Here is an 11653-nt window from a genome sequence, read left to right on the forward strand (position 1 = left end):
GTTGTCATGGCCGAGTGGTTAAGGCAAATGATTGGTAATCCATTGGCGCCTCCCTGCACAGGTTCGTATCTTGCCCACAATGATGTGTGCCAAGTTTGCACATGCTTTGTTAGTCTCTATATAACTGTACACTGTAACAAATTTCTGTAGTTTTTACAGTGTTACTACTGTAGAATGATAAAATTCTTACTGTAGAACCTGTACACAGCATTTTACTGTAGATCTGCAAAGGATCATGGTCAAGATTCAGTGGTGGGTGAATTCTACAGTAAGCATATTTCTGCTGTAAATCACAATACGGTAAATTTAAGCGGGATTTTTCTTTTTCTGTCAGTTTAAACAATAATCCGTCTTTGATAATAGTACAGTTTGCATTATATCTAACACAAATAGCCTACTAGTTTTTTATCACTCAGACAGAAAGACGTCTTTATATCATCAGTAACAGGTAAGAAATTTGAATTACTTGATATTACTTGATACTCTTTTAAAACGCTATCAAGACAGAAAGCGAGCTAGCTCGCTAAACATAGAACTAATCGGCCAGTTGATAAACAACTAGCTAAAGCCAAAAGTGATACACTAGAGAGCCAGCGTTCATAACATTACCAAAATAAGCTATTTGTACATGATATTTAGTTATCTGGTGATATTTAGTTGATAACGCCATCAGTTGAATGTATGTAGTAACAACACTGTTTGTAATGTTCGTGTGTATATGTGGCTGTGCTGTAGCTCCATGTTCTATGTGGTGAAACTTGTCACTCGTTTTTTTCTAGTTACCGTGAGGCATGTGTAAGTAGCCTACTGAAGTGGACAGAGCCCCAAAACAGGTAAGAATTTTAAACAGCACATTTTTAATAGTAGAATGTGTTTATTAATGTGATATCTCTAATGAGAGGTTAGGAATAAACAAAACTGTCATAGTCTCCAGTCTTGTATATACATTTCTACAGCAGTAACAGTAATTCCTTGTTTTATCTTTACAGTGCAGGGAAGAAAACTTTAGTCCAAGATGTGGATTCCAGCAAATGTAAAACAAAGCACTTGCACATTTTTATGTTTTTGTTCAGAACAGCAGTGTTTACAAAAATATGAATTTATTTATTTATTATCTATGTATTTTGTTTTAAAATGTTAAAAAAATTTTTGTTACAAATGCAGTGTCTTAATTTTATATATTTTACAATGTATAGTTATTTTTCGAATATTATTTTAGTGTTAAATGCTGTAATGCCTTTAAAGTAGTCTGATATTTGCTGTAATTAAAAGGCTGCATTACTGTGATAACAATTACAGTAAAGTGATTACTCCTGTAATAAGTTACAGTAAGGTGAAATTACTATAATAAGAGCTACAGTACTGTGATTATTACTGTAATAAATATTACAGTATTTTAAAATTACTGTAATTAAATTTGCAGTATGCGTACTGTAAAATGTATTACAGCAACGTACCGGCTAATTGCTGCCAGCAAGTTACTGTACATTTCACAGTCTCCTTTTTACAGTGTAGGTATTATTTGGGTGGTGGATCATTCTCAGCACTGCAGTGACACTGAAATGGTGTTAGTGTGTGTTGTGCCGGTATGTGTGGATAAGACACAGCAATGCTAATGGAGTTTTTAAACACCCCACTGTCACTGCTGGACTGAGATAAGCCAACAGCGCCCCATGGGCAGCATGCTGTGACCACTGATGAAGGTCTAGAAAATGACCAACTCAAACAGCAGCCATAGATGAGCAATTGTCCTGTGGGGGTCCTGACCATTGAATTACAGCATGAACGGGGGGTAAACATACACTGTGAAGATGAGTGCGCAACCAATCACAAAGAAACCAAAAACGGTTTGATTTGTTTGGAGAAGAACACTGCAAAGACGACTGTTGAACGAAGCTGAGAGAGTAAATTCAGTTTTTAGGTTTTTGGGATCTTTTACCTGACATCAGTGGCTCTTAGATTTGGCATTCATGACATATCTAATTAACATGTTGAATGAGCTTAATTTCGAGCTGCAAGGCAAAGACAAATGTGTGGTGGACATGATCAGCTCTGTGAACACTTTCAGCTCTGTGAACACTTTCAAACAAAAAACTGGAGATGTTGTCATCATAGTTGCAGCATCACAGCTTACGGAACTTCCAAAACATGTAATCGGAGCTGGAAAAGCAGGGTACATTTTGCACACAACTGAATAGTGCATGGTACATTGAACAAATTCAGAATGTGATAGCAGACTTACAAAACTAGCAGTGCTTTCAAAACTTTAGTTTGCTTGAGTCAATTGCAACATTTGTGTGCTTTCCATTTGGTGGTACAGCTGAAGCTTTAAAAAGTGCATCGTTGTTCCACGTGGACCCATCTGCTCTTGAAGATGAAATTTTTTAACCCTACAATCTGACATTCATATGAAGTCAAGGGCCTCTGCTGGACAATTTTGGAACTTGCTGGCTGAGAAAAAATATCCAAACATAAGAAAATATGCCACATATTTTACAGCATTTTTTGGATCAACTACAGCATTACTTGTGTGAATCAGCCTTTTTCTCCACACGAAAATAATTAAATCTAAATATCGGTTGACCCTTGCACTTGGAACACTTGGAAGCCTGCTTGAGAATTGGCATCAGCAGCTACTGTCCAGACTACATAAACCTGGCAGACACCATTCCGTGCAGATCATCAGAATAAGGTTAGTGTTATTTTTCAGTTGCTTGCTCTATAACGCTGAATATCAATAAAAAGTAGATCGCGATGACCTGTCGACTGAAAATAGTAGATCTTAAACCACGAAAGTATGGGCACCCCTGTTGTATCTTTCATTCTGCCCTACCTGGTCTTGCCCTTTTCCTCAAACAGAGGAACGAAGGCAGCACAGTGGGATTGGAACACAGCCTCAATCATGGCGGACAATTTGGACGATTTACTAGACGAAGTGGAAGCGAAGTTTTGCCGTAATATCTCAGTTTCTTCTCAGCGCATTTGCAGTTTTAAAGCAGACCAAGTCAAGCACAGACAACAGAGGAATAAAGACCCCGGGCAGAGGTACAACCATCAGCGCGACTCTGTTAATGTAAACAGCTAACAGCTAATTAGCCTAGCCTAGAGGCTAGTGCTGTATCATCACCAGGGCAACACACACAAAACGTAAACGTAAGGTCACGGCGTTCCGTACAAGCTTTACTGATTCCACACTTATTTGCACCTACAATTTAGCGTAGAGATAAACAGCTGCACTAACGGTTTAAAATGCCAGTGTAATGTACAGTTAAATATCCAAGATGTCCAGTATTTATACCAGTTGACTCTCTGTATGGATCACTGCTCTGTTAACAGCATTCCAAACGGCACCGTAAACATTCTTAGATATTCTTTAATGTATTCTTTAATGTTCTCTGTAATGTATTTTCCTGTTTTACTGTTATTAACTCTCCATTATTATTAAAATGACGAGCACAAAACATTCTGTTTCGTTGGTTCAGTATAATCAAGAAAAGTTACATTTGTTAAATTAATTTAATATACTTATATACTGTGTTCCAAGCCACAATAAGTGCATGAAACACTGATGTGCTGCCTAAATTAAATATTAACTGTTTATATTAGAGCTAAGCAATACGTTGACCTATAGGTATGGTTATATGTTTAATCTAGATGCTTTAATTAAATAAAAAATGACAGTAAAAGTGTATCAAATTTGCATTTTAAATAATCCTTCATAAATAACGATTTCAATACAATATTGTATTTTGCAGTGTTTTCATGTGTCGCAATTTATTGACATGTTTGCAGTACAGACATCTTTTGCATCTGTGTGTGCGATAGGGGGCAGCATTCGTATGTTTGGTTGAACTCAACTAGCCCTATCAATTATGCAGGATTAAATACGTTTTACTAGCTTTTAAAATTAGCAGCATTTTCTGATGATATCTTTAAATGAAATGTGGGTCTCTATGGGTTGGTTTCCCAGACAGTGATTAAGGCTAGTCCAGGACTACATTTTGCTTTAAATGGAGAATCTCCATTCAAAATGCTGTGTAGGACTAGCCTTAATCCCTGTCTGTGAAACCAACCCTATAAGTTTTTTTTTTATTACAGTTGGCATGATGGCATTTAAATAATAATAAAAAAATCTTTGTTACATTTTCTTCACTTAGCAGACGCTTTCATCCTAAATGAGTTACAGTTGTGACCAGATACCATGCAAGCATTTGAGGGTTAAGGGCCTTGCTCAGAGACCCGATAGTGGTAAACTGGGATTAAACCAGCAAACTTCTGATAGTGCCATCAGACAATTAGTGGTGTTAGCATGTTAATATTTTCTGAAACACTAAACGAGTATGTTCATTCTGCTAGCACTTCAGATTTATACGAAGCTGAAGATATTACCAATCATATTGAGGCTGTGCTTCAGGAAATACTTTGTGATGATGATCAAGCTACAGGTTCACATGTAAGTATGTGAAGACTTTACATGCATGCAAATGCTGATATTCAGCAGTTGCTCATGGTGGATTATGCCCTGTCACTGAAGCTTAGTTGCTTATCTACAGGTACCCGTTTCATCAAAGCGATATAAGGAGTCCTGTCCTCAAACAACTTTAAAGAAGTAAGTGGACTTCAGTTTCCCCATGTGTAGGGCTGGGAAATATTGCAATATATATATCTTATGATACACTTTTATTATCTTGAGCGTCTTAGTATCTTAGTTGTTTTTATAATCCAACTTCCTATAATAATTAATTAATTGGGAGTTTAAATCTCTTTTTATACAAGTTGGTAACTTTTACCCTTTTTTGCATGTTAAATATCCTTCTTTCACAACATACTCACCTGTTGTGTTGCCACTTTGTTAGGAAAAACATTTTTTGTGTTGTTTTGTAATAATTGTAATCTTGCCGTATTGTCTAACACAAATGTAGAATATGGCATTCAGTTTTCTATATCTAAAGTATTTTTAAAATCTTGGTTTTTTTTGTGCTAGATGCATGGAATTTTCAATTACTCGATGAAGACTGCACATTGTGTACCAAATAGCTTAAAATAAGTATAATCCAATGTACTCCAAGTATTATTTAAATCAATATTGTCCCTCACTATGTTGGAGTAAAATAATTTAACCAAGATTGAATAGAATTCCAGGTTTAATTGTTAAAAGTTTTTTGAAGTTCTTCCCATGTCCACATGGGTTTTCTTCTGGGTACTTATGCTTTGTCCCACATTCCAAACACACCAAGGTGTGTACTGTATGCTTAAGGTGTAAATGAGTAAATGTGGGGTGTCTGTTGATGGGATAAAGTGCATTGTGCCTCCTATTTTAAATTTAGGTGCTGTCCAGTTTATTTAGGTGGAAGCTCAATCAGAATTGGTGTTGGAACAAGCATTACACAAAGGTAAGTGGTATGATAACCTCTACCAGGCCACATCCAGTCAGAAGTGGACACTTAATTGTTTAAAATCATGGAATAATTACATAATTTCTTACTTTATTATTGCGTCTAGGGCTTGTGGCCAGCTAAGATGCACGTCATGTGACTTCTGTGTAGTCATGTTTGATGATTATGAGTGGGACCCCTCTTGTGATTATCTGTTTTTCAGGTATGCTTGTCTAAAATAAGATGGTGCACTTCACTGTTGTGTCAAACCACCACCAGAGCAGTATAATAAAACACCATGAGAATTATGACCCCAAATCAGAAAAGTTGGGACAATATGGAAATGCAAAATTTAAAAAAGGCAGTGTTTCTAACATTTATTTTGACTTTTATTTCATTGCAGACAATGTGACGGCAAAATTATTCATGTTTTGTCTAGTCAGCTTCATTTCAGGTCTGCAGACAGGCCAGTCCAGTACCTATACCATCTACTTCTGCGGGCATGCCTTTGTAATGTGTGCTGCATGTGGTTTTGCATTGTCTTGCTTAAAATGCATGGTCGTCCCTGGAAATGTTGCTGTAAAATCTCAGTGTACTTTTCTGCATTAATGCTGCCATCACAGAAGTGTAAATAACCTTTGCCAAGGGCACTGACACGGCCCCATTCCATGACTGTCCCTGACTTTTTGACTTGTTGCTGTCTGGATATACAATGGGGCCAAAAAGTATTTAGTCAGCCACTGATTGTGCAGGTTCTCCTACTTAGAAAGATGAGAGAGGTCTGTAATTTTCATCATAGGTACACTTCAACTATGAGAGACAAAATGAGAAAAAAAAAATCCAGGAAATCACATTGTAGGATTTTTAAAGAATTTATTTGTAAATGATGGTGGAAAATAAGTATTTGGTCAATAACAAAAGTTCAACTCAATACTTTGTAACATAACCTTTGTTGGCAATGACATAGGTCAAACGTTTCCTGTAAGTCTTCACCAGGTTTGCACACACAGTAGCTGGTATTTTGGCCCATTCCTCCATGCAGATCTCCTCTAGAGCAGTGATGTTTTGGGGCTGTCGCTGGGCAACACGGACTCCACAAATTTTCTATTGGGTTGAGGTCTGGAGACTGGCTAGGCCACTCCAGGACCTTGAAATGCTTTTTACAGAGCCACTCCTTTGTTGCCCGAGCGGTGTGTTTGCCATCATTGTCATGCTGGAAGACCCAGCCACGTTCCATCTTCAATTCTCTCACTGATGGAAGGAGGTTTTGGCTTAAAATCTCACGATACATGGCCCTGTTCATTCTTCCTTTAACACGGATCAGTCGTCCTGTCCTCTTTGCAGAAAAACATCCCCAAAGCATGATGTTTCCACCCCCATGCTTCACAGTAGGTATGGTGTTCTTGGGTTCTTCTTCTTCCTCCAAACACGACGAGTTGAGTTTTTACCAAAAAGTTCCATTTTGGTTTCATCTGACCACATGATATTCTCCAAATCCTCTTCTGGATCATCCATATGCTCTCTGGCAAACTTCAGACGAGCCTGGACATGTCCAGGGGGACACGTCTGGCACTGCAGGATTTGAGTCCCTCTCGGCGTAGTGTGTTACTGATGGTAGCCTTTGTTACTTTGGTCCCAGCTCTCTGCAGGTCATTCATCAGGTCCCTCCGTGTAGTTCTGGGATTTTTGCTCACCGTTCTCATGATCATTTTGACCCCACGGGATGAGATCTTGACCCCAAGGGAGATTATCAATGGTCTTGTATGTCTTCCATTTTCTTACAATTGCTCCCACAGTTGATTTATTCACACCAACCTGCTTGCCTATTGTAGATTTACTCTTCCCAGCCTGGTGCAGGTCTACAATTTTCTTCCTGGTGTCCTTCGACAGCTCTTTGGTCTTGGCCATGGTTGAGTTTGGATTCTGACTGTTTGAGGCTGTGGACAGGTGTCTTTTATACAGATAACGAGGTCAAACAGGTGCCATTAATACAGGTAACGAGTGGAGGACAGAAGAGCTTCTTAAAGGAGAAGTTACAGGTCTGTGAGAGCCAGAAATCTTGCTTGTTTGTTATTGACCAAATACTTATTTTCCACCATCATTTACAAATAAATTCTTTAAAAATCCTACAATGTGATTTCCTGGATTTTTTTTTCTCATTTTGTCTCTCATAGTTGAAGTGTACCTATGATGAAAATCTCTCTCATCTTTCTAAGTAGGAGAACTTACACAATCAGTGGCTGACTAAATACTTTTTGACCCCACTGTATATATTTTTTTATCTGTAGTCTAGAGCAGACAGCGTCCATCTGGATTACTGATTTTCCTGACCACAACACATGTTTCCACTGTGTGATGGTCCAACCCAGATATAGAGATTGTAGTGCTTGACGAAGGTTTGCCAAAGTAATTCCTTGCCCATGTGGTTACAGTGGGGCCAAAAAGTATTTAGTCAGCCACTGATTGTGCAGGTTCTCCTACTTAGAAAGATGAGAGAGGTCTGTAATTTTCATCATAGGTACACTTCAACTATGAGAGACAAAATGAGAAAAAAAATCCAGGAAATCACATTGTAGGATTTTTAAAGAATTTATTTGTAAATTATGGTGGAAAATAAGTATTTGGTCACCCACAAACAAGCAAGATTTCTGGCTCTCACAGACCTGTAACTTCTTTTTTGAGAAGCTCTTCTGTCCTCCACTCATTACCTGTATTAATGGCACCTGTTTGACATCGTTATCTGTATAAAAGACACCTGTCCACAGCCTCAAACAGTCAACCATGGCCAAGACCAAAGAGCTGTCGACGGACACAAGGAAGAAAATTGTAGACCTGCACCAGGCTGGGAAGAGTGAATCTACAATAGGCAAGCAGGTTGGTGTGAATAAATCAACTGTGGGAGCAATTGTATGAAAATGGAAGACATACAAGACCATTGATAATCTCCCTCAATCCCATGGGGTCAAAATGATCATGAGAACGGTGAGCAAAAATCCCAGAACTACACGGAGGGACCTGATGAATGACCTGCAGAGAGCTGGGACCAAAGTAACAAAGGCTACCATCAGTAACATACTACGCCGAGAGGGATTCAAATCCTGCAGTGCCAGGCATGTCCCCCTGCTTAAGCCAGTACATGTCCAGGCCCGTCTGATGTTTGCCAGAGAGCATATGGATGATCCAGAAGAGGATTGGGAGAATATCATGTGGTCAGATGAAACTAAAATGGAACTTTTTGGTAAAAACTCAACTCGTCGTGTTTGGAGGAAGAAGAATGCTGAGTAAACACCATACCTACTGTGAAGCATGGGGGTGGAAACAACATGCTTTGGGGCTGTTTTTCTACAAATGGGACAGGACGACTGATCCGTGTTAAGGGAAGAATGAACGGGGCCATGTATCGTGAGATTTTAAGCCAAAACCTCCTTCCATCAGTGAGAGCATTGAAGATGGAACGTGGCTGGGTCTTCCAGCATGACAATAATACCAAACACACCACTCGGGCAACGAAGGAGTGGCTCCGTAAAAAGCATTTCAAGGTCCTGGAGTGGCCTAGCCAGTCTCCAGACCTCAACCCCATAGAAAATTTATTGAAGTCCGTGTTGCCCAGTGACAGCCCCAAAACATCACTGCTCTAGAGGAGATCTGCATGGAGGAATGAACCAAAATACCAGCTACAGTGTGTGCAAACCTGGTGAAGACTTACAGGAAACGTTTCACCTCTGTCATTGCCAACAAAGGTTATGTTACAAAGTATTAAGTTGAACTTTTGTTATTGACCAAGTACTTATTTTCCACCATAATTTACAAATAAATTCTTTAAAAATCCTACAATGTGATTTTTCTGGATTTTTTTCCTCATTTTTTCTCTGATAGTTGAAGTGTACCTATGATGAAAATTACAGACCTCTCTCATCTTTCTAAGTAGGAGAACCTGCACAATCAGTGGCTGACTAAATACTTTTTGACCCCACTGTATATCAGCTATTGATAAATGAATGTTCTTGCACTGCCGTCCGAGGGATCACGGGTGTTCAGCTTAGGCTTTCACCCTTGCCCTTTACACACTAAAATTCCTCTAGATTCCTTAAATCTTTTAATGATATTATATAATGTAGAGGGAGAAATATGCTAATGTATTCCAGTCCTTCCTTGAGGAACATAATCAATAATTTTCACATGTATTTGTTGACAAACTGGAGATCCTCTGTATTGCCCCCCTCCCAACCTTGTTGCAAGGCTAAATTATAAAAATAGATGTGTGTTAGCAAATATAATGAATCTGACCAGACAAAACTGGTCTGCAATACTGTCTGTCAGTCAAAGTAAATGTAAGAAACACTGTGTTTTTATATTTGTATTTTCAATACTGTCCCAACTTTTTCCTGATTTTGGGTTGTACAAATACACATTCTTCACATACTAGTTACAAGTTAATAACAGTACACTACATGTCATACTAAGAGCTAAGGCTAAGTGGCTAGAGGTGAAAATTTTAACCCAATACCAAGAATACCAATACAAAGGAATTTTAGGCTATTTAAGCTAATTGACATAATTTGAGTTCATTGGTGGTGTACCTGTGGTAGTATTTTAAGGCCTATTCTTAAGACCTACTTGCTGCTTTGCTGGATATCATAGGAGAATCAAAATGATCAGCCAAGACATCAAAATAAAAATAATTTGTTCAAAGAATAATATGCAAGTTTAAACACCATGGGACCATGCAGCCATGAGATTCTGAAATTATTTAACCAACTTAATTGTGAGTAACAGAGTAAAACAGTGTGTTGAGCCCTGCAATGGACTGGCACCCTGTTCAGGATGTATGCATGCTTTCCACCCGTAGTTTTGGGTTTGGTCCGACCCACTGCGACTCTCATCTTGATAAAGTGGTTTGTAAAACAGAACAAATAAATGTGCTACATAGTTGAAAACGCACATCATGCAGCTTCAAAATGCACTTTGAAAATGCACGCCCACAGCAGCATTGCTGATTATTTGAAATGTAAACATGGGTATGAGTCATTTACAAGTAGTAATGTCATAAGGTACAAATGTCGCATGCTCCAACTCTAGAAAGTATAACATTAACTCATTAACATTAAATAATATTAAACTTTGTATACTGTGTGTTTTTGTTAAAATTATTTTCTGTGATGCTTGGAAATTTTTGTTAAATGTGAGGTTGTACTTGACACACCAGTTATTTCTATAAATATCATAATGTTAATAATCATAATAATCACATGTTTAAATGAGTCAAATGATTAATTACATGTGTGTATGTACTTCTAAATTTATGTTTCTTTTTTCCTTTTAGAAACAACATGCCAGACTATAACAAGTTACGGGTAAAGCTAAAGAAAAGACAAGGTGCCCGGGCATATGCATGCCAGTGCAGCTGGCACTCTGCCCTCACTCTCTCTGAACTGAGACATTTACAGCAGCTTAAGTGGGTTTGTGGCCAACACAAAGTCTGATGATCTTTGGATTGTTCTTACATGTGGCATCAAACAGTTCTGTTCAGAAAAAAGTACTGATTTGTTCTACACTCCAGAGACAATGTTGCACCTTTTATAGGTGATTTCAGAACAGACACATCTTGTTTTTTAAGCTTTCTAGGTTTCACAGCAGTTAAAAGTGATCCGAATTCTTGTTTCCCTCATGTCTGACACAGTAGATTCTTAATGGCAATGCAGTAGTACTTGTATTTGCAATATTATTTCGGGTCAGATTAATATGTACTACTACAAGCCGATGCGTATCTGATGTGGCAAAGTAAAAGTCATGCAATTTTTTTGTCAAACCAACTACATATTTTTCACCAGCAGAAACCAAGGCCAAAATGTGTTTAGGGAATTACTTAATGCATTTATTTGCATTTTATTAATTAGCCTGTACTTTTTTTATAGCTTCAGACAGAAGAAAACATTACTAGAGAGCTGCGTTCTGTTTCTTTCTTACTGTGTGTGTGTGTGTGTGTGTTTGTTTCAATCAATCACAGGGCAATATCATGAACTGTGACAAAAATTGACTTTATGATCTTTTTAACACCAAATACAGGTCTGTAGTCATTCAAAACTTGCTAAAACATGAATGACAATGTCATCGTCATGAGTTTTGAGGCTGTACCACAAGAATAAAGCCCCCACTCCAGTTGTCCCTAATAAAATTACATGTTTTGTTGATTGTTTAGAAGAAAGTAAAGTAATATACCCTTTTCTCTTATCTCTTAATCTGTTACAGGGAATAAACATTTGCACATTTGAATGCAC

General features: G+C 38.0%; 1 protein-coding gene and 1 long non-coding RNA gene across 6 annotated transcripts; both read left to right on the plus strand.

Annotated features, from left to right (window-relative positions):
* The first annotated feature begins 203 nt into the window (after window positions 1–203).
* LOC134310493 (uncharacterized) lies at window positions 204–1111 on the plus strand. 3 transcript variants are annotated; one of them, XR_010011313.1, is made up of 4 exons: window positions 204–300; window positions 417–448; window positions 780–833; window positions 990–1111. It is a non-coding gene; the product is annotated as an uncharacterized LOC134310493 (long non-coding RNA). The 3 variants fall into 3 exon arrangements; XR_010011315.1 differs by having other exon boundaries at window positions 421–448; XR_010011314.1 differs by lacking the exon at window positions 204–300 and having other exon boundaries at window positions 375–448.
* Window positions 1112–2628: 1517 nt separating this feature from the next.
* On the plus strand, window positions 2629–11648 carry cfap418 (cilia and flagella associated protein 418). Of its 3 annotated transcripts, XM_062992098.1 has the most exons (7): window positions 2629–2692; window positions 2860–3045; window positions 4357–4453; window positions 4554–4609; window positions 5328–5393; window positions 5503–5598; window positions 10699–11648. In XM_062992098.1, exons 2-7 carry the CDS (start codon window positions 2903–2905, stop codon window positions 10856–10858), a joined length of 618 nt encoding a protein of 205 aa, XP_062848168.1. In that variant the 5' UTR covers window positions 2629–2692; window positions 2860–2902; the 3' UTR covers window positions 10859–11648. The 3 variants fall into 3 exon arrangements, with proteins under 3 accessions (XP_062848168.1, XP_062848165.1, XP_062848167.1); XM_062992095.1 differs by lacking the exon at window positions 2629–2692 and having other exon boundaries at window positions 2788–3045; XM_062992097.1 differs by lacking the exons at window positions 2629–2692; window positions 5503–5598 and having other exon boundaries at window positions 2788–3045.
* The last annotated feature ends 5 nt before the right edge of the window (window positions 11649–11653 follow it).

This window comes from Trichomycterus rosablanca, chromosome 3 (genome assembly GCF_030014385.1).
Source record: "Trichomycterus rosablanca isolate fTriRos1 chromosome 3, fTriRos1.hap1, whole genome shotgun sequence".
NCBI classification, from domain to species: domain Eukaryota; kingdom Metazoa; phylum Chordata; class Actinopteri; order Siluriformes; family Trichomycteridae; genus Trichomycterus; species Trichomycterus rosablanca.

Excerpts from the sequence above, each read along its gene's own strand:
- cfap418 (XM_062992095.1), top strand. The coding sequence starts at position 2,798 with ATGGGCACCCCTGTTGTATCTTTCATTCTGCCCTACCTGGTCTTGCCC. Across the intron at positions 3,046-4,356 it reads AATAAAGACCCCGGGCAGAG|CACTTCAGATTTATACGAAG; the intron begins GTACAACCATCA and ends TCATTCTGCTAG. Across the intron at positions 4,454-4,553 it reads ATCAAGCTACAGGTTCACAT|GTACCCGTTTCATCAAAGCG; the intron begins GTAAGTATGTGA and ends GCTTATCTACAG.